This window comes from Oxyura jamaicensis, chromosome 3 (assembly GCF_011077185.1).
Source record: "Oxyura jamaicensis isolate SHBP4307 breed ruddy duck chromosome 3, BPBGC_Ojam_1.0, whole genome shotgun sequence".
In the NCBI taxonomy this organism is placed as follows: Eukaryota; Metazoa; Chordata; class Aves; order Anseriformes; family Anatidae; genus Oxyura; species Oxyura jamaicensis.
The window spans coordinates 108,859,265-108,881,469 of NC_048895.1; the positions used below are offsets into that span (position 1 = coordinate 108,859,265).

Sequence of the window (22,205 nt, forward strand, 5' to 3'; positions counted from 1 at the left end):
TAAATATATTTATCCAGTCTGCATTACCTGATTTTTTACTCATCCCCATCCCAAACTAACTCTAAGCATGCCTGAAGCTGTGAGTCCTGCAAGTTCCCTCTTTAAAGAATGTAAGCACCTATGATTTTGAGGGCATGGAAAATACCCTAAATTGGTCATTCCAGAAATGGCCATTCACTGACAATTAAGCTCCTGTCCTTGTCCTCTTACCTTGACACCTACTATTAGTAGATGGCATAAAGCTGGGATACAGTGCTTACATTCAATCTGATACCACTGATCTGAATTAAAAATATCCTTTGTGGAAGCTGGGTGAGTTAGAGGAGAACAGGAACAATATAAAATCAGATTCAGGATTCTTATTTCCATGTTTGTATTTCTGCTGTGACACTGTACATGTGAGATTTAAAAGCATAATAATAAATACATTCCGAGAGGCTTTTTATAGATAGCTAGCCACTGACTTAGAGTGAAAAACATCTGACTGCATGACATGTCATGCTGCAGCACTGTACCACTTAGTACCATATTTCTTCTTCTATAAACAAAATTATTCTGATTCACTGAGAATCCTGTTCTCAAAAGGAATGGAAGCAATAAACTAAATGAGGATTAAATACCAGATCTTTTCATCCTCCAATGCATTAAAAGAACAAAATAACCAGACTTTCAAATGCTATGTCAAACTGTGAGAGGCAGGAAAAAAATCTCTTGCTTGTTTTGGCACAGCAAATTCTTTACAGCCTATACTTGTTGTAAGTCTGAAAATACAGCATTGCATTTGCTAACCCAATAGATCATTTTCCTATCCAAAAAAGGACAGCTTCTTTTATAAACTCTACCAACTAAGGACCATTTTGCGGGAAGTACTGCTTTATCAAGCTTTTCACTGTAAATAGTTGCTTAACTTCTTAAAACTCCTCTTCAACAAAGGAATGATTTTGATGCTGAGTAATTAAGCACACGCTTTGTCAAAAGAATAATATTTAAAGTTTCCTGGTGATATGTAAAGGATGAAATATCTTAAGTAAAAAGGACACTGTCTGGATGCCAACAATTAAATGTGGTTTTATTACCAGAAGCAAAGTCCAAATGGTGCTTCCAGAATTAATCATTTGTGGTTGACCTGACTTTAGTGTGAGAGGGCCAGGCTTAGAACCTGGAATGAAAGGCCACTCCACAAATGATTCAGGGTAACTGGGAAACACCAAGAGAGAGTTCTGAGAGTTCTGGCTTGTTACTATCAGTGCTTTTGGGGCCTTCTCTACTTGGGCATCTAAAGCCTGAGAAACACTAAAAAAAGTAGTCACTACTCACGATCCCAGCCACTGAGAAACTAAATTTGCTTTCATGCTTTAGTAGTAAATTTGCTTCTCGTGCTTTTGGGAATTAAGTGAGAAATTCCATCCCAAAGCGGTGATAGCCTTCTGAAAATTATTGGGCAGGTAAGCAAACCCAGATACAAACTTCAGCGAGCTTTGATTCAATTATTGTTTCTCAGGCTGTTACTGCTTATGCCTTAGAGGCATTTAGCACATGACATCTTGAAAAAAGGGCAGGAGGAAAGAAAGCCTATATGTGAACATCCTGATTGATGCATTGGCTCTTTTGGTCTTTACGCTGCTGTAACTTCACATCACTCTGGATAGCAGCCAGCTCAGAAGCAGTTCCAGACACTGTTAGCACCAATGCACTCCAGAGAGGCACATCCAACGGAGCCCAGAGGCTTTGGGTTTTGTGGTGGCACCCTGCAGTGTCCACTAGAGTGCTTACTGCAGCTGAGACTGTAATCAAGGCATTCTCAATGTCTCTCACTCACCTGGATTCCCTGAGGCTTGCACTAAAGAGGCACTACAAAGTCTCTTCCCTCTACAGAGGCACTTCTTCATGAACTGGATAGGAACATAATATGAGAGGTCTCTTCTCCTCTATGAAATTCAATTGAATGTGGTTGATTTTACAAAAAGGTTGGGATGAGAGGACAGTGACATGGAACAGCCTTATTTACTTAGAAAATTGGACTAAAAATTAAATAACAAAGGTACTGAGTACATACCTGATTATACCAAGAGGGTCTAAATCTTCTTCCTCTTCTTCCTCCTCTTCCTCTTCTTTCTTCTCACATTTTTTGGCACTCTCCACTGATACAAGCTCTGAAATTAAGTCAGGTGTCTTTTCCTCTTTGAAAAAATCCAACACCTCATTTTCTTCATCTTCTTTCTCTTTGTCATCAGGAATGTTTTTACCCTTGAAGTCAATGACACTAGTAGATTTTGTTCCTGCAAAATACAATTACAGATGCAAAACTGAATACACAGGACAACAGTCATGTTTTACTTCATGCCTTGCACCTGTTCCTCATGATTTTGTTTGGGGAATGATGTATACGATCAGCTTTTGTGAAACTCTTCCAATATTCCCAATTCTCCTTCTATCCACTGAGGTGTCATTATATTTCTGGTCTGTTTACTGATTTAAAGAAGTCAAGTAGAGAGAGACAGAGGAAATGGACTTTATCTAAAACACATGCTTATTTATGTTCCTTCTATAGTCAATGAAAACAATAGAATTTTCAGCTGGTGACTCATCGCATCCGAAGACAGTTGTCTGAGAATGAGTATCCCTCTGAGGTGCCTGTTTCTCTCCGTTGGCTACAGAGGGGCCTAAATACTCTGCTCAGATGTAGATAGCTAACCTTCATATAGCAAGAAGAGATAAAGTCCACTTTTTGTTACTGATTTAATTCACTTGGGCTAAAAGTACAGCACTGGATAGCATAAGAAATAGTTTCCATGTTAGCTCTTTGATTTACACTCAGAAATGAAGCCTGAAGTTCTAACTTCCTTCAGTATGCAAGATGCAAACTGAATGATGCACTTTGACCAAGTCTTCTCACCATACTTGTTATATGCAAAGCCCAGAAGAATGAGGAGAGAGTAACTGTTCCATGCTGTGGAGTCTCTGGATGTTCACAAAACCAATCTAAAATAATTAGACAAGCTAAAAATAGGCCAGCTTAAAAAAAACTATTGATAAAGGCTTCATCCTTTTGACTGTTAAACTGACATGACATGTGAGACAAATCTCACCCAGCTTTTCATGCCTGCATGTGCATAATCAGCTAGGGCAGAATTGGGTAACTAAACGTACGTGCATACACTGAACAAGTGGTCTTTTCCTCCCTTTATAGGCAAGGGAGTGCAGGTCAGGGTAGGCAGTGGAGGTTAGGATGCTGCATGTAGACATCTATGTTTTACCATGTTAGTTCCACCTAAACACCTCTGAATATATTGACTGTATCTCCAGTGTCTGTCAGGAAGCTGCACTAGCTTGAGGATCTGCAGTGTATGTACTGAATTCCACCTGGGTTGGTAGGGTGAGACATATTATTCTAAGGCAGACTTTGATGAGCAGGTCACATTACTTGCACACAATCTGTCCACAGAATATAAAGACAGTCCAGACTAATTCAGGTGTAGACATCTGTACATATACAGCAAAGCCTAATGCAACATGAATTCTAAATTCTTTGTACAAGGGGTCTGCTTTCAAAAAAATCCTGATGAAGTTGGAGAACTCTCAAACCTTATTTGGCACAATCCTTTTCCTAAAATGATGCAATTTTGTCCCCCTTTACTTCAGGAAGCTGTTTTCAATTGTGAACTTCATGATTGATACAGCTTTAGTCACAGGGATGTGCTCATTTCAGTCTCACAAAACTTCTAACCTGGTCACACTTCACACATTTGCAAAAGTGGCAGTTCACACATGATGACTTGCTAGCGCCTTGCAACTTCATTTCCTTAAAACTAACACTACACTGAGAATCCTGCACAGCACCCGGAGTATTCCCTGCTCAACAGCTCTGAGATGAATTAAGAGCAGAGAGACCATCTGTTCCATTTATTCACTGACTCCCTTCTTTGCCCAAGGAACATAAGAAGGGATCTGTATGAATTATTGGAATGGGCAACAAGAATTGGACACAAGGCTAAGGAAAATTATATATATATAAAGGCCAGAGAATAGGTTTAACTAAAAAGGCATCAGACTTTTTCTCAAATATTTTCCAGGGTCAATAGTACCCACTTCAGCAAGTCCTAGTAGTTTTATTAGGAATGAAAAACAGGCAAAACATGGAGCAGTTGTTCACTAAAGGAGCCCTGCACTGCTGTTTGAGGGTCCATCAGTCCACTGACAATAAATGATTATTTAGCCTTCTAAACTCACATGTTCTGAATTACAGCTTTGGTATATGCCTAAGGGAAATGAGAGAGGGTGCAATGGATATCTGCAAAGCAAGTATTGTGGCATCAGTGCTTCTGAGTAAGGCATGTGTCCACTGGAAAGAAGGGAAAATAACAGCAAACATGACTATGCAGCACTACAGATGCACAAGGGAATATTTTCAGTGACAGCCTTTACTCTGGCATTGTCTAGTTCTTGACTACCTAAGTCAAGTCCTTAATACTGCTTGTATTAATCACATTCATGGGAGAAGGGACACTCACATCTTTTAGTTACCTAAAAATTCCAGTAACTCAGGACTCACTGCTAGATCCTCGTCTTTTGAGATGAATTTCATGATATCATTGAACATTGCTCTTCGTTCCCAAATGTCGGATTCCCCCACGAAGAGAACTTTTCTAGGCAAGGGTGGAAGAGAAACCTGTGGATACCGTGCTGCCAGTCTGTGGTAGAGTTCTTCTATCTCACTGTACTTCTTGGAGACCTGCAATAAAACATGTTGACTGGGTAAGTTTCTTTACAGGCAAGAGGGAGACATGGGCAGCAAGCAACAGATTAAGCACTGTGAAACATTAAACCTGGAAACTGAAGTAGAAAACATGTATTACTGAGGAGCTTTACATATAGCCTGGTAAGAGCCTGTTATCTCCACAGCGAATCCCCAAACACTGTTGCTGGTCTTCTAATTCTGTTATTAAAATCTTCTCCCTAATGAAATAGAAGCTCACTGCCAGGTACCCAGCATCCATTTGCCTGACTCATCAGTTAATTAAATACTAGGAAGATCACTGCTCCAGATATTTTTCTCTGACAGCAAAAATTCTTGTCCACTAAAAATGAGCTATTTGGTGACCTGCTCCAAAAGTCAGGAGGCAAAGCCAGGTACGTGCCTGATGGAGAAAGCAGTGTGAATCTTTTCGAAACCCCCTGTGCCAGAAGGCAGATTTCTCAGCCCTGGTGGGCTTTGGTGTGCTTCTGGCTGTTGAGGCCTAAGCAGCTGGCACATTTGCTGCCCTGCACAGCACCTAATACAGAAACCCAAGGGCATAGACCTCAGCTGATTCCTGACTCTTTAGTTTATCCATGAGAAAATGAAAATGACTTGGCCATGGCCTACAGATTCTTATACAAAGAGAAATTGCCAGCAGCAGAGTCATTCCTTCTACAAAGACAGGAAGTCTGAGGAGAAATAAGGCCCATGATACAAGGAAAGCAATAACCATGGGAATGCTGAAATAGGGTGGCTTCTAAGCCACAGTCAGTTTTGAATTCAGGACTGCAAACCAACATGCAAAAAAAAACAATCATGCAAACAAAACACTCTCTAACTGACATTAGAGGCATAATGGAGAGTGACTGTCATGCTATGTGACTGTGGTATTATACAGACAATATACTCATCTTGACGCTCCACAGCCCCCAAACCTAATAGTGTGTCTCAATGAACACAGAGCTATTAAAAAAACTAAGCAACAGCTCCCAGACTAGTGCTAACAGAGAGTGTATGGGACAGATCCTGTGCTAGGGTGCAACACTTACCTTCCTCTAACATGTTCTGGTGTACTCTAGTAGAGTGAATCTCAATTAATACTGTGCTTGAAAAGATAGAGATACTCAAGCACCACATCTTGGGATGGAAGAAAGCAGAATACTTCCACCAACACAGGGATAACAGAAAGTCAACCCAACAAAAAGCACAGAAGCTACTGGGAAACAAGTTTAGATTAACCCAGAATCTATCCACTACACCTCCACTAGCAAACTAAAAAGTATGAGGGCACATTCCCAGTAAGTGGAACTTGATAGTGGAGCTTGTCTACTGGAACCTGATAGCACCTGGCTCAGCTTTGACTCTGCGCAGGCAGCACTCCCTCTGCTAAATTTTCCGTCCAAGGCTTAGCCTGGTGCACAGAGCACTCACTAGCCAGTTTGGGTACCGCTAGCCATTGTGGTTGGTAAGAAAGTCCAATACCGTGGATGCAGCCAGACTGTGCTGCCCTCCAGGCCAGAGAGCAGGCCCCGACATTAACAGACACACCTAGACGACTTTACTTAATGAAGACATCGCCATAGAGAGCAGTAACCAGCCTAGTTTTCATGCTTCCCTGCCTTTCAGAGTAATTATCAACCACGCTAGGTGATTTGAAAAATGTTTGCATTTCAGTTGGACAAGGATCACTCTGGGTTCAGCGTCCACTAATAAAAGGCAAGCAGCCCTATCAGAAAGATCTGAAACACAAAAACAAACCTGATTTGACAGGGGAATGAGAAACAAGGATTTTAGACATGTCTCCTGTATTCAGCACAGGCAAATGCAAGTGACATTGTCCTCTGCAAGCAGGATCTGCCATACAATTCAGCAGCCAAGAACTGAAGTGATGGCAATAAAGAGGTGTTCCCAGGATAATACATCCTCCTTTTGAAAGATACCCCCAAAACAGAGGGGAAAGCAAATCTGGAATTTCTGAATTGCTGTACATTTTCAGTCTGCTAGGTCCCAGTAGCACTCAGAACAGGGTATGATACCAGAGTGCCTTCCAAACACACTGTGTAACCATGAGTGCGAGGGCAGTGAGGAAATCACTGGTACTTTTGAAAAATAAATAATATTATGCTCTGCCCCCCCAAAAAATCAAGTCTGATTTGTGAAAACTGTTCATCATCTAATTAATTGTAATAATAAATAACACGTTAATGTCTGAAAGCATTAGAAGACAGGAGCCAATCAACAAGAGCATGCCAAAACAGCTTTAAAATACTCCAAAAGGAACAGTGAACTCAGACATAAAAACTTATTTCTCTCCCCTCTCAATTTTCATTCCTGCTCTATCAAAATCTGTAAGTTATTCATAAATCTCAATTTATGTCTAATTACACCACTCAACCTAAAGTAAATGCACACCCTCCCTCACATCCCATTGCTAACTGAGCCGTAGTGAATCTGTGTGGGCTCCGAACCCCACCACCAACCATAGCACGCGACGCAGCGTGCACAGTGTAATAGCATTATATCCACAGCATACTGACATACTGCCCAAAAGCCTGCAACACACCCTGCAAACCAATATCCAGCAGTGTGGGGATGCCCTCTGCTGGGATAACCTACCATCCACACAAGCTGTGAAACCTCCAGCCCCCGCCAGCTCTCTGCCTCCTGTGCCTCAAACCCTGTCTGGTGCTGGCTCCTCTTCATCTTTGTTCAGTGCTGTTGTCACCTCTGCTGCATTTCCAGCACCAAAACCAAAGTAGGAAGACTGGCAGACGGTACCAACCTCAGTCCTGGTGCATGTGGCTCTCCCTGTCCCAAAGCAGCAGCACAACAGGGGCCTTGCACAGAACCGGCGAGGTCTCACAGGGTGCAATGTCTAAAGTCGAGCCCCACATGTCACCCACAGCATTTGCACACCTTTCCAGTCAAGAATGTGGCCCTACCACGACCATTTTTGACCCTTGCAGTTTGACATCCTCTGACAACCTTCCAAGAGAAAGGCACGCGGCGAAATTAAATCTTGCTTTTCCTGGTTACCACTCACAGCCCTTTGAAAGGAGGCTATGGGTTCTGTGGTCCAAAATGTCAGGTTAAAAACCAAACTGTTGCTCTAAAACCCATGTTATCGATCCTAATCAGGAAACTAAATCCAATTTGATTAATACTAAAATATTTGTCTTACGTTACCTAATTCCTCTAGGTCTTGATCCTGCAACTATCCTCTCCCCTCCAAGCCCCTCTCAGAACTCACACGAATGCTGCTGAGCCAAAGCCCCACCTGCTGAAGTCAGCCCGAGTGCACTGACTTCAAGGGGGTTCTGTCAAGTCACAATATCAAAGGCTCGATCTACTTAACTTCAAAAGAGTTAATCATGCAAATACAGCAAAGGATGTGCATATTTGCCGGGTCAGGACCCTATTTGCCTGTAACAATTAACATTCAACACAGAACTGAAAGAGAGATAGGGATGGGCTGAGTGTTTTTTTGCACCAGGAACAGATAAGTAAGATGAATATGATCAAATATAGCTGGAAGGTTAAGAAAACCACCAGGAAGTTCAAAGTGAAAGCCTGAAGTTGGCTGCTAATCCCTCAGATCTCATGCATGTGCCTTGCCTGCTTCTTCACGAGAACCTCGTGTGTGAAAGTACGCACACCGAAATGCCTGTAGGACACGAGCCTGGGACTCTCAGATGTGCAGGGGAGAATTCCATCCCACTCAGTGTTAATGGGATTTAATGCCTCCTTTCCCTAGGCTCTTTTTAATGCCCCATTACTGACCTCAAACTTGGCTTCAAATGCGTTTTATTTACAGAGAGGATTTCAAGGAAATGGAGGCCTCAGAACTAACTTTGGCCAGCCAGTGCACGTGAGTGAAGAGCACACTTGATTTTACCGTATTTCATAAAATACATACAGCTAACGTGACTTTCTTTTTAAAAAGCCCACGTCTTACCACTGTCAGAAGATGGAGGTATGGCAGCATTATGCTTTCAAACAGCCAGCAGCTTTGGGTACAGGAACAGAAAGCATCCCTTCTCACAGGAAACACAAACCAAGCTTTCACAGCACACTTCCAAGTTAAGCCATACCAGAATCGATGTTGCTTGGTGACCTCGTGGGTATGCATTACAGCAGACTTTAATTACACGACCACATGCTGTTCTCCCCACCTGTTTTACCCAGCAGAAGAGCAAGCACTCTAATATTTCTTTTTTAATGAACACGAATTCTTAACGGCTCCTGAACCTACTGCCACACTGAGCAGTTTCTCTTTTCCCCTCACATCCCCGAGGTTGTAACGCGAAGGAATACATCTTCACAACATACCTGTATGGTCAGGAAATGGCAGCCCCAGCTCGCAGATTTTGAGGCCCACAGAAAGAAGGCCAACATACGCAAACAGGCAATAATGAAAGCACAGACAAATACACACCCACATAATTTCACTCCCTCATTTTATGAGAGGAAGACAGTCCTGTAGTAAATTCCTCCGAAAAACATGTTGTGCCTGTCAAACACCAGTAGTTATTTGTTCAGCTCTGAAAAAGAAAGAACCTGACTAACAAATGTAACTTCTAAAAGAAAAGCAATTAAACCAGGCACAAACAGAATGAGAAGGCACTATAGGTTGGGTGGGTTTTTAATTAGGCTGGGAAGAGAGAAGTTACTTGTGGAAAAAAAAGGTAAGGTGTGGCTAGAAGAAAAGCATTTAAGATAAACAAAGCCTTTTATTCTTCTCACAGAGAATGGCAGATCTACAGGCAACAATTAAGTGTTACTCTTGCAGCAGTACCTTATGCAGTACAAAAGATAAAACCAACTTCATTGTTTCAATGGGACAAGAGGATTCTGACCTTTGAAAGAAATGCAGCTGAGTTTTCCTTTAATTACCAAATATAACCTCGAGGTTAAGCAGTTCTACAACTCATCTGCTGTATATTACAAATGACATTTTTTTTTTAATTAAAAAATCCTTCCAGTTCCTAAGAACTGAGATCTGAAGGTCACGACGGATGTGAATTTCTTCTTCTGTTAACGCTTCACAAACATTTCAATTTGAAATGCCACAGTCCCATTATGGCTGGGGAACAAAGGACTCACTGAACACACAGTAAAAGCGAGTAAATCCACAAGCCAGCTCTGAAATCTCTTTCTGCTGCTTGCCTAGTTTTGGCCATAGGCGCGTATTGCATCTTGATCCAGTGTGATCTAAACTGCAGCCCTGAAGTCAGAGTCAGCTGAGGGGATGCTTCTGTCCTGCTCGCCATCTTTTTCCAAGGGACACAGAGTTTTTTGAGCAAGAAATACTGCACGATCACATCGCAGCCTGCAGCTGCTCAGTTTCACTGCTGCCACCTAGAGCACGAGAGGGTAGAGGACAGTAACTTCACTTGGGAGCAGGCAGAGAAGCAGCTAGACAAGGAAAATCAATTTTCAAGGGTAAGAAAGAGAGGAAGAAGGAGGAAGACAGAGGGCCTCAAAGCACAGATCTGGCTCCTGGGGTAGCCAAAATTAGAATATCGTACCTGGAGCCAATGCAAATCCTACCACACCTACCAGTCTTCTGTAACCTGTCATCTCAGCCTTGCAACACTGGCTCCATCCTCCAACCTCTCAGATTTCATAGGTTCAACAATACCAAAAAAAGTTCCTTCTCCCATTCTGCTCACGTAGTTAGGAAGGCAGAACAGGCATACAGCTGTTTTTTTTTTTCCTTGTTCAGATGTCTCACCTCACCCTCCCTTACTACGTAAACATAGTGTTAGACCTGCTGCCCAACGTAACCCCTCAGTCACCTGGTTCTCTTGCACTTTGCCTGAAAACCCTCTGGGGCAGGCTCTCCGTTCTTGCTTGTGCTGGTACAACGTGCAGAACAGGGCATTCTGCAGACACAAAGCACAACGGGTACAATTCACCTCACCTGGCAGCCACAGGGTTGGGATTTACCCCCAGGTTAACACAACTGTTTAGGTGCCTGTGAGGTGTCTCAGCTCTCATGACAGTGACACATAGTCAATACCTTTTGGAAAGACACGTCTGAAACTCATGCTCACCCAAAATATATCCCAGGTAAGGGATTCAGCTGCCTAAGCACAACCAGCCAGTGGTAGATGTGTACAGTCTCTTACCTCATTCTGTCCCAGGACAGTGCCACTGCCTTTATGTTCTGTGTCAAGCTGCATGGCCCTGTGCCCGTATCTCGGATAACTCAGGGCTTCTCAAACGGTACCAGCCATGCTTGAGAAGCAAATCAAGTTCCACCACACCATGGATGCTCAGCTACATTGTTCTCAAGAGTGCTGTACTGACTGCAATGGGACCTTAGAAACCTGTGGCAAATGCTGACATTTCAGCGCAGAGAACAGAATGTTCTGCCTAAACATAGGCATCTCATGCCATCATGCTTTGGGGTATCCAAGGTGGTGCACGGGGCACCCAACTATCACACAGGACCTATGGATGGGAGACCCACAACCTTCTGAAGGCTTTGTGAGAAAAAAAAAGAGCATCTCACATGGTCTCGACAGTAAGATGTGTGCAACTCAACTAAGCCTTAAGCCTTTTTTAGCCTGGAGTTGAAGCCCCACACCCCTGATATAGAACATATAGATTGCCTTCCCTTAACAGTCAAAGACTAGAGGCATTTCCACTCACCTCATCCTCTTCTCTCCACAGACCGTAAAAGCAGTGACAGACTCAGATTAAAATATCTGACTTACAGAGACGTAAGTTAGGGCAGGTGAATCCCTCTGTTCCTTCCAGTAACACGTATAGAAAAGACTCACTGGAATGAATTGATGCAAAGCATCCATCCTCCAATCTCCCATCTCAGGGCTTTAAATTACTCTCATGCACCAAACTATGTAATGTATCAGACTTAGTCAGCTGAAAAAAAAAAATATATCTGATGAGATAAATGTTATTCCCGTCAGGCTACACCGCGGTTTTCTTCTTCAGAAAGAACGAAATGTCAGGCAGTCTGACCAGAGCAGAAATCAGAAAGGTTCATTCCACTTGAGAAGAGCAGCTAAGTGCAGAAAATCCCCTTACTCACAGAGAACAGACATGGAAACGAACAATCTCAGCAAGCAGGGGTGCCACAGTAGGGAGGCTGTGTCTTGTCTGTATAGAAGAGCTGATTTCAACTACTTTTTGTAAATGAAGCAAAGTGTTAGATGATAATAGGCCAGTTTAACACCTGAGGTTTAGTCAGGTTCTTTCTTCCACAGAGCTGCATGGAAAGATTGCATAACAGAAGCAGGCACTGCTGCAGAAAAATAGCAGTTCCACATCCCCTTCCCTTCTGCCTGTGTCTGGCCCTTCCCCTGTCCCACAACAAGCACTAAGGCGTGCTGTTCAACTCACAGGCTCAAGAAACAGGTGTGAGTTAGTACTAAACAACAACTCCCAAATGCTGTTTTTAGCCAGGACCAGTTCCTCAGCTGACATTACAGAACGGCTGCATGACAACTGCCACTGGCACGAAGTAGGAAGCACTGCAAGAAAGAGAACAAGCATTTCCCCCTGGGACAGAAGGGGAAAACAGAGCAGCCTTTCATGCCAGCACTGCTTCTACCATAAGGTAATTGCCTAAGGACTGCAACAAATGTCAGAGATCTGCTCCTCACTGTGCACTGTTTCACAAAATTGATGTGTTACTTTGTCTGCGAATCAGACTGCGTGCATATCCATTTACCAGCTGTGTCCTAGTGAGCGTGAGTTACACTAGAGCTAATGGTGTACCAGGTAAACCACACACTCGCATCACTCCACCGTTACCGGTATCGCTAAAACATCTGAGAGGGGCAGATGCTCATAGCACACAAGAAGGTGCACGACCTTAGAGCCCCTTTACAATGAACGGGCAGAGAAACACACTTTTTGGGTGTGATTCAGCAGACAGCTAAAGCAGATCCCAATAAATGTACCCTAAATGCACCTTTTTCGATCTACTCAGCAGACAGCCCAGGGTGAGACACCTCAAATGAACACACACATGCTAGAGATGGAATTAATTTCAACTGTTTTAAGTAACGTACTGTGTTTTCAAACCTTTACTCTGCAGGTATCAGGAAAAAGACAATCTGATTCACTGATGTTTTTTATATGGACACTTCCTTGTAAAACTCTCTTATTAGAGTTTAAAAAACGTGTTAAGCCTAATAGATTAATCTACTCCAAGGTTAATTCCTCCTATTGCTCCACATGACTCTGTTTCATTCATTGTATATTTATTTCATGTTTATGCACCAAGTCCCACTACTCATACATGTATCAGAGAAAATAATTGTGTAGCAGAACTTACAAAAAGCTCAGTTGGCTTCTATTCATTGACCCAAATGCAAAATGCCTTATAGGCAGCAACAAACAGACAACGTTGCTTTGAGCTCCTGGAATAAAAAGTTCAATTAATAAATGTGTAATATTCCTATTGAAGAGGTACAGAGTGCATCACCCTACCAATAACCTTCCAGAATCAAAATAATCAAAGAAATAATCAAAGAATTAAACTCAGTGCTAAAATAGTTAATTAAATAATTACCATAAACTGAACAACATCCTCAGGCTTGTGCTTTGCAGATTTGAAGGCAGCCAGTCGGGTAACAACGACGATGTGATACTCTACGTGGCCAGACATCATCTTCCCACGGATTTCCTGGTATTCTGGCACTGACAGATCCAGCCCCGTGTGTTTATTCTGAATTTGCCTAGGGAGAAAAATCAAATACATGCAGAGAACTAAGAACTAAGGAACTTGCTTGGGTGCAGGGACAACTTTAGGTTTGTAAGAGCCATACAAGGAACTAGATTAAAACTTGGAATACAGAGATGTTGGAGCTGACTGCTGGGCCTGCCACGCCATTTCCATCTGTGGAGTTCCTTGAAGAAAATTAAAGAAACATTTATCAGGAATGTCCCTAAATCTGGTTGATTTAGGCCCCTTGAGCAAGTTAGAGCAGTACATGGTCTCTTTGAGCTGCCTTCTAGTCTTGACTGACTGCCTGGCGGTCTTGTTGCCAAACAGCAGAAAGGGTACCCTAGGTGCAGCACCTCGGCTGTCCCACAGAAGATCCCACTGGAAACAAAAGCTTTCTTCTCCTGCCACCTTCAGGTCCACTAAACTGTGGGGCCACCTTCCCCTGGGGTTCCCAACCAAGGAATTATTGAAGCTGTTTTCGAAGAGGGATGCCAGGAGCATGTTAGTGTTTGTGTGCCAGGAAGCTGCTGTCGTAGTGGCACACAGGGTATGGGACGTTCAATTAAACAGGCTGGTTTGGGAGACTGGAAACCAAAATGGATCAGCGATCCTTCCCCCGAAGTTACAACCACACCGAGCCATGGCACAGGCACTGGTGCTGCCAGGGGCACCAAATTCTCTGCCAGAAGCACAAAGAAGTTTATCACCCCGAACACTGACATCTCCTAAGTGCTTCCTTCCTACATGGGAGTGAACCCTTTAAATGAAATCAGAAACCACATTTCTCTTCATTAAGCACTTTTACTGCTTATTTTTTTTAACCTTAGCTATCTGGGCAATGTCAAGTCCCATCGTCCCTGGACTGTGGATTGCAGAGGTGTCTTGTGGAATTCTTGCCTCTTTCTTTAGGAAGTTCAGATTCACTGACAGGGAGGCCCTCTCACCTAAGGACACATTAGGCATATTAATTTAAAATACGCCTTAAAGTGGTTTAAACAATCTAGCTTCAAAGAAAGTTTTGAAAGGCTCCTTGCATCATGTTAAAACCTGACATGTTCTTTTGAAACTTGAGTTTTCCCAAGAAGGCAACTTCTGAATCGTCAATGGCAAACTAAAGAATCTTTTTAAACAGAGTATCTCAAGAGTTCTCCATAAATCAAATACCAACAAGCACAAGCACGGGCTCAGTTTTTGATCCAATTCTCTTTGCAAGCCACCTTTAAAACATTCAGGCTTTAACAACAGCTCTACTATCGCCGAGGCTTTCTGCTAGGTACCTAAATGCCATTCTGGTGGCTCCAATGCCATTCTCACCTCCTGCCAGCCAAGGACTTCTCTTTACACCAGCAGACAAAATTTTGTTCTCAGTTACAGGATGCAAACACAGAAGCAACAGCGCTTATGTGTAAATACACAAGTGTCTTTAGAACCGCCTGGCTTGCACACAGCAGTCTGTCGAACCCTTAAATAACAGTCATTATCTGGAGTGTTGTCTCCTGCAGCGGCAACCAAAATGCTGACTAAAAGGACACCTGTCAGTAAAATCAGCTGGATCCGGATTTATTTTTTTTCTAATATATTTGCAGCACAGCAAATGCTCTCCAGATGTGCAGCCACTCGAAAGTCGTGACTGTAGCTCCAACAGCAAACAGGGCTGTTTACTGGAACTCAGGAGTGACTTATTTCTGTTAACGCAGCCACAGACAGAGTATACGTGATAAATTAACCTGCTTTTCACTTCTGATAAAAATAAAAGAACAGGCCAACCTTTCTGGATAGCTTTATTTAGCTTGAAACTTCAACCATGTACGGATGTACTGAGATGAGACAACAACTTCATTGTAAGAGCTGCTGCATCAGAGATAATGGCAGGGAGTTAGCAAGCACCTTACCTACACCCAGGCTTTTTAGTTCCAAGTCGTTAAAAGTCTCTGCTAAAATGACTGTAATGGGAAGCGATTAGAGGGAGGGGAAATAGCTACATTTTTGTTTGTTTGCTTTATGCCTTGTGATCACTTTCATTATCATCTTTTGCACAAAACCTACCACTATTACCTCCTTCCATGGCAACAGCATAATATGTTTTTTAAATATAAAAATGATGCTAAACCAACAGAAATCAGCAGGGAGGCTACAACAAGTATGACACCATATCCAAAGCGCACTCTAGTTCTTGTAATGCCTTGGTTTCAAAATGAGCAGCCCCCAGTGTTTTAATTCATTATATACTGGTTTTGTGATTCAAGTGGGAACAGCTCCTAAAAACAAGACAGAAATAGCTTTGCTGCATTTTTCAAAACAAGCACAATCATTTTCACACTAGCGGCCTTAAAAAAAGAAACAAATTAGGCACACAGGCTTATTGATCCTACTCCTTATTTAAATCTAGAGGCATATATCTGTAAGTTACTTTTGTCTGCAGTACAGATGGTTCAGGGGACACTTGGGCGCATGGTTAATTTTCCTAGCACAGAAGAGCTCACCTGAATACAATGAGAGCATTCATAGCAGTAACATTGTGCTTGCACAAGCAGATCATGGAGGAGCGGCACAGACAGAGGAAGTGGATATTATATAAACATCAGCTGAGCAGGGCAGTTTCCGCAGCTCATGGAAGAATCACAGGTCTTCACCCGGTATTTTGAGTTGCATATCATGTAGAGGCTTTGTAGTTTAATTAATCTGATTTCTGCACTGAAAGGCCAAGATGTAGAAAAGGGAAAGAAGCCATTGCTAAGCAGGAAAGCAAATAAGGGAAGTGAGTGTTGTGACCAGAGAAATTTCACTCCACTGTTTATGTGCCAGGAAAGCGGACTCTGTACTTTGTCTTGACACAGTCAGACCCTGCAGCAGCTCCAACAACTCTCCTCCTTCCACGGAATACCCCAAAGGGGTCCAAGGTCTGACTACCCAGGTTAGAGTAAAAGGAGAAAAGACTTGAACACTTAGCTTCTGCGCTAAATGAAGGCAAAATATCTGACACAAATTAGCCAGCAAACATTTTTATTTCTCTGTATAGTCTAACTACTCAGGTACAGATTATTATTTACTTGTATTATCATAGTAACCTATCCCCAAACCCAAACCTGTGTATATATAAAGAGTTTTAAAAGTTCACAACTATACAGGTATCTAATCTGACAAGATAGAAAATATATTCACTTGATAAAGCCTTAAGCACACGTATAGATCTAATTGTATTATTGAAGGTATTACAATGTCAGGGGGACAATTAGCAAGTGGTAAAGTCCCTTCACTGTAAAATAAATCCAGATTTCCACCTCCCAGTCTAAAACCTAATATAAAATCAGTCCTACTAAATGTGTATGTGAGTTAAGTCAGCTCAGTTTGAAGGTTCAAGGCTACTACTCCAAAGGCAGTCAGGCCCTGACACAGCAAAGTATTTAAGGATGAAAATCATAGCTTTGAAGTTCATGTGATTGAAACAGTTTCGACTTGTGTCCTAGGAGGTAAGTGGATGAGTCCAGACCATGCTGAATCAGCACTTCTGCTCCTCGCGTTACATCTGATAGTGAACTACTTTCATGTGGTCTCAAATACCTTTGGGGAAGGGGGAGGAGGGAAGTTCTGTCATTGCTCTATAAAGACTGCCACAAGCATTTTCTTCCTGAGGCACTGGATCAACACATCTAGGGAAATACAGATTTGAAAAATATAATACAGCTCAAAACGGTGCTTCTACACCCTCCTAGGGTACATTTGGTGCCTACGGCTAGAGTTGTGAGAATGAGTGAAAACAGAAGAACCTTATTTTGCCCGTTCCTGGGCTGGTCTCAAGCCAGACCTGTGGCCTTTGGGGCATGGGTCTGGTGGTGGGGACGTGACGGGACAGGATGGAACATGACGGCATCGGACGAGATGGGAAGGGATGGGATGGTACATGGTGCTGCCTCGCTCAGCTATAGAGGTCCTTACAAAGCTAAGCCTAGTCTTCAGGCAGCACATCCATTAATTCTGCCCCCCAAAAAAAACAAAACACCAGCACCACAAAGCTGGGGATCTGAGGGCCCGCGTTAAGTCCCCCGCAGCGTCCCCGCGGAAAGGCAGCGACTCTCAGCTACCACAGAGGCCACCACGCATGGCGAACCACATGCCAGCAACACCTCTTCCGGCAGCAAAATGCCAAAAAACTCGCGGAACTGCCCCAAACCCCGAGTGTCCCCGAAGCACAGGACTCCGGCAGCCGCCCCCCTCGGCGTCCCCTCCGCGCCCGCCACGGGGTCCCCATGGGGTGGGGGGGGGTTTCCCTTCCCTCCCCTCCCTTTCCCTGCTCTTCACTTCCCCGGGCCCTTCCCTTCCCCTCCCGGCCCTTCCCCGGGCCCTTCCCCGCCGAGGAAATGCCGCAGCCGGCTGCTCGGTGGCGGCAGCTCCCGGCGAGCTGGTGCCGCCGGTACCTGGTGGTGACGAGCGCGGCGGGCGCCGGGCCGTGCTGCATGGCGCTGGCAGCCGCCCTCCTCCCGGGCCGGCCCCGGAGCACAGGCCGGCGGCCAGGAGGCTGTCACGGGAACCCGCGGCGGATGATTTGCCGGAGGGCGGTTCTGGTGCAAAAGGAAGGCTGGGGCAGAGGACGGGCAGGGAGGGGAAAAGTGCGGCCCTGGGCCGTAGTCGGCAGGATTCGAACCTGCGCGGGGAGACCCCAATGGATTTCTAGTCCATCGCCTTAACCACTCGGCCACGACTACGCAGGCGGGTGGGTTGTTTGGGAGCGAGGCCCCAGTAATTTTGCCTCGGTTTTTGGGGCCTGTTGGTGTGATTGAGCCAAAACATTTCCCCTACCCCTCGGTGACACCTCTATGTTCTCTTCTGAAGTGGAAAGACGTTGGGTGCACTCCCCTGCTGTATCTGCAGGTTGGAAGAGCCACATGCACCTGCTGAAACAGTGCTTGCTGCAGTCCCCAAACACTGCATGAAGTCACTGAGTTCATGTGAAGATGGGTGCTTCAAAAACTGGGGCTATGGTCTGCAAACAGAAGTGACCACTCAGCCCCAGCATACTGCTGGGGTCTATCTTTGACCCAGCAAGATGAGCACCATGTCTGTATGTGCATGAAGTCCTAACAGCCCATTTTTGTGATTTCTTAGCAAGTCTCATCATAACGTGGCATTTTTATAGCTGCTCAGCCAGTGTCAAAAGAATCACAGATTTGGAAGATAAAAGTCTCAGTGCTGCTAACCTCTGAGGCTGTGAAAGTAATCGTTTGACTTATCCGTGAGGTTAGGGTAGGGACTTTAATCAGAGGGTGATTGTGAAGGGTGTGTTTATGAGAGAACTTCAGCATAAAAGCCGTACAAAAATCAAACCTGACAGGAGCTCTAAGATGCAGACAGAACTGTCTGCTGGAGCTGATCAACAATATTGCCTTCTTCAGAAGCAACATCCCAGAATATTTGGAGCATGATTTCACAGCATGAACCACAGAATGACTGAAGTTGGAAAGGGCCTCTGGGTCCATCTAGTCCAACCCCTGCTCCAGCAGGGACACCCAGAGCAAGGTGCCCAGGACCACGTCCAGGCAGCTTTTGAAGATCGCCAAGGAGGAGACTCCACAGCCTCTGAGCAAACTGTGCCAGTCCTTGGTCACCCTCATATAAAGTGTTTCCTCATGTTCAGAGGGAACCTCCTGTGTTCCAGTTTGTGCCCATTGCCTCTTATAAAAAATTTGGATGCTACATAGAAAATTTATTCCATTAAGTTCTTTTGTTCTCTCTCTCTCTCTCTTTTTTTTTTTTTTTTTTTTTTTTTTCCCCTCTGTCAGAAAAGAGCCCGTTGGGCACAGTGACAGCAGGGCTCCTCACACACATAATCACCACCTGGAGGCATGCAGGAGAAGGCTGGTGGGAGGACATGCAGCACATCTGAAAACCAATACCAATAAGTGTAACTCAAAGTTATGATTTCCTGCGGTTATTAGGCCTACCCTCTACAGCTTCTCAGCCTCACAGGTCTTTCTTGCCTCAGTTCACTTGTGTATGAGCAAAGGAGAAAGGAAGAAACTCTCAACCTTCTGCGCTCCCTTCTTGGGGACTACTGGCCTTTTTCCAGGCTCTTAACTCTCCAGTATTGACTGGTTTGGTTGTTTCATTTTTATCCATTCAGATAACAGCTCCAAGTTGAAGAAGGTGCTCAGAGAAAAGAAGGCCAGTATGGTTTTAGTCAAAGACACTCGAAAGTGAAGAGGAATGAACAGGAGACAAGTAATTAAGTTAATGGTTGAAGGAACTTCATTTGTGTTCAAGATGTATGAGGACTGGGAAGTGTCCATATGAGAGGAGCTCTTGCTGAAAGATCATCCTATCCTGCAAACTTGAATTAATAGCCCTCGACAACACAAGCATAATGGAGAAGGCAGGTTTTGAAGAATTTAAGGAGAGAGACAGATAACCTTGACAGCTAGTGTAGAAGTTTCATCACTCAAGTGGCTTTTTCAGTTTGATTATCATCATTATAAAAATATTTTGGCTGCCATTATTTCAAAAAATAAAAATAAAAGGAAAAAATTATGAGCTATTTTCAGAATTCAATAATCACATACCTAATGTACATAATGTCAATTACAGTATCCTCATAAATCTCATTATTTTGGGGTACCTTTTGAACATTTGGTTTAGCAATATGGTCCTGGTCATCTGGGAGCCCTCACTATGTAACCACATGATGGTCTGCATCCTGAGCTGACTTTCATGGGATAAAAACCTTCCTGCCTTCTTGTCATATTAAAGTAACTTAAGTTTCTACTGTATCTAGTGGTTTATCATGTCATGCTATGAAACAAGCACTATCTTGCATCAGAGCTACTATGTCTGGCACTGGCAAGGTTCTCTCAGAGTGGAGGGCTCCTGGAGTCTCAGCAGTGGTTGATAAATGAATAGATATAATCATTTTTTTTCTCAACTCTTCACTAAATCCCTCTTAGGGACCTTTTTTTTTTTTTTTTTTTTTTTTTTTTTTTTTTTTTTTTTTTTTTTCTACTCTGCCTCCATAGTGCCTATCTGCTTTTCCACTTGCTGATTACACATGCAGGAGTGGGTCCTACATGTGTTTCCTCCAGCACAAGGAGAATGCCCCATGTAACAGGGACAGGGCTGGGATGTTACCCTGCACCTTTTGCATGAGCTTTTGGCAAAGGCATCTGATGATGCATGCATCCCGCAGCTCACAGACCAAACTTCTGCCCTGCAGTGTGCAGTGTCACACATCAAAAACCTGTCTAAACCACCCTCCAAAACCCTGCTCTCAGACATCCAGCACAGACCCATGGATGCTGCAGACCCAATGCCACAGACAGCCAGATAAGAGCAACTTCTGCTCAAGGAGTGTGAGCATCAGCCATGTCTGCCTCTGGATTATTTTTTCTGTCCACTAGAGAGCACTCAAACACAACCGATAAACCACGGAGAGGTTGCTGCTGCTAACTGCAGTCCCCTCCCCGGGACCCAGCTGTCCAGCTCCTGTCTGGCAGCACCTACCTGCGCAGACAATCCCAGTGACACCAGTCTAACCCTCAGCTCATGACTCTGAGACCAGTTACCTCGAGATTTTCACTAGAGCCGAAGCCAGATGGATGACAGGACTGCATTTGCAGCTGGGGCTGACGTTTGTTTTTATTTTTCGTACACAGTCTTAGTCCCCTAAGGAGATTTTGAAATGTAATCCAGAGGAGTTTTCACAGTCATATGCCTCAACCCCAAGAGGGCTGTGAGGTGAAAAAGGGGGAGAAGAAAGAAACACAAAGATTAAAAAGCAGCAGCCCACAGCTCCTGTTCCCTGAGACCTTTACCTATAACAGCACAGGGTGTTGTTTTTTATAGATCATTCTCCGTCCACCATGCTGGGACAGTACAGGCAAGGAGCTACAGAGAGAACTGATGGAGAAGCAGCAGCCACCCCTCCCCAGCACCCAGAAATGTGTACAATCTCATCTGCTCTCTTTTGCCGGACTCGACTCAAAAGCTTTTCCCTCTGCCCTTGCTGTGGTGACCTGAAAAATACATGAAGAAATTTTGCAAGGACTTGGGAAAGGTCAGATGGCTTGGGGGCTGGCAGACAGCTGCTGAGTTTATGCTCTGACACCTGTGAGCTGGCTAACAAGCATCTCCTGGCCTGTTTGAGGACCTGTTTGGTGAGGCAAGGGGAAACCCTGGGCAGTGAGGAACAACCGTAGCACAGAGCCCAGACCCAAGAGGTTCAGGGAACAATCCTCCCTGTCCCCTCAGCTCTGGCTGGGGCAAAGCAGGTTTGCATCAAGGAGCCTTCTGCTTCATGTGCCAGAGACCATCTTCCACAGGCTCCAGGCTCCCAAGAAGGGTTAAGGTGAGGAAGGAAAACCTCCCAAAGCCTGTTAAAATACTGTGATTTGTGAGTGATTTGTGGCCAGGGTCTGTTCATTCAGCTCAATGCAGAGGGGCTTCAGCCCTATGGCTTACTCCCTCCCTGCTCCCCATGAGGGCAGGGAGGACAGGGGTCTCTATCAGGGCAGGGGGCAACCCCATGAACCCCTCCTAGGGTCACATCCATCTGCCAGCTGACCACAACCCCATCTGGGTGTCATTCTTGGCAGCTTTTGGGTTCATTCTGCATCTCCCCATAGCTAGCAGGCAAGCTGCAGTGAGTTTATAAGCCCCGGGGGAACTGTCCACCAAATTTTGGATCCCTGGCAAAGCACTCTGCTTGTAATCATGGATGTGGGGAAATCAGAGCCCTGCTTAGGGTGTAGTAAACAAAACTGGGGGGGGGGGGGGGGGGGG

At 44.2% G+C, this 22,205-nt stretch overlaps 1 protein-coding gene and 1 non-coding gene across 2 annotated transcripts in view; both read right to left on the reverse strand.

Moving 5' to 3' along the window:
• Positions 1–18,022, reverse strand: part of HS1BP3 (HCLS1 binding protein 3) — a 51,134-nt gene extending 33,112 nt beyond the window's left edge. The window contains exons 1-4 of the mRNA XM_035321771.1: positions 17,855–18,022; positions 13,284–13,449; positions 4,525–4,732; positions 2,057–2,279 (exon numbers count right to left, since the gene is read on the reverse strand). Coding sequence (XP_035177662.1) covers positions 2,057–2,279; positions 4,525–4,732; positions 13,284–13,449; positions 17,855–17,895 — 638 coding nt within the window. The 5' untranslated portion in view covers positions 17,896–18,022. The remainder of the gene's footprint in view (positions 1–2,056; positions 2,280–4,524; positions 4,733–13,283; positions 13,450–17,854) is intronic.
• Positions 18,023–18,060: 38 nt separating this feature from the next.
• Positions 18,061–18,142, reverse strand: TRNAS-AGA. Its single transcript has one exon. It is a non-coding gene; the product is annotated as a tRNA-Ser (tRNA).
• Between the last annotated feature and the right edge of the window lie 4,063 nt (positions 18,143–22,205).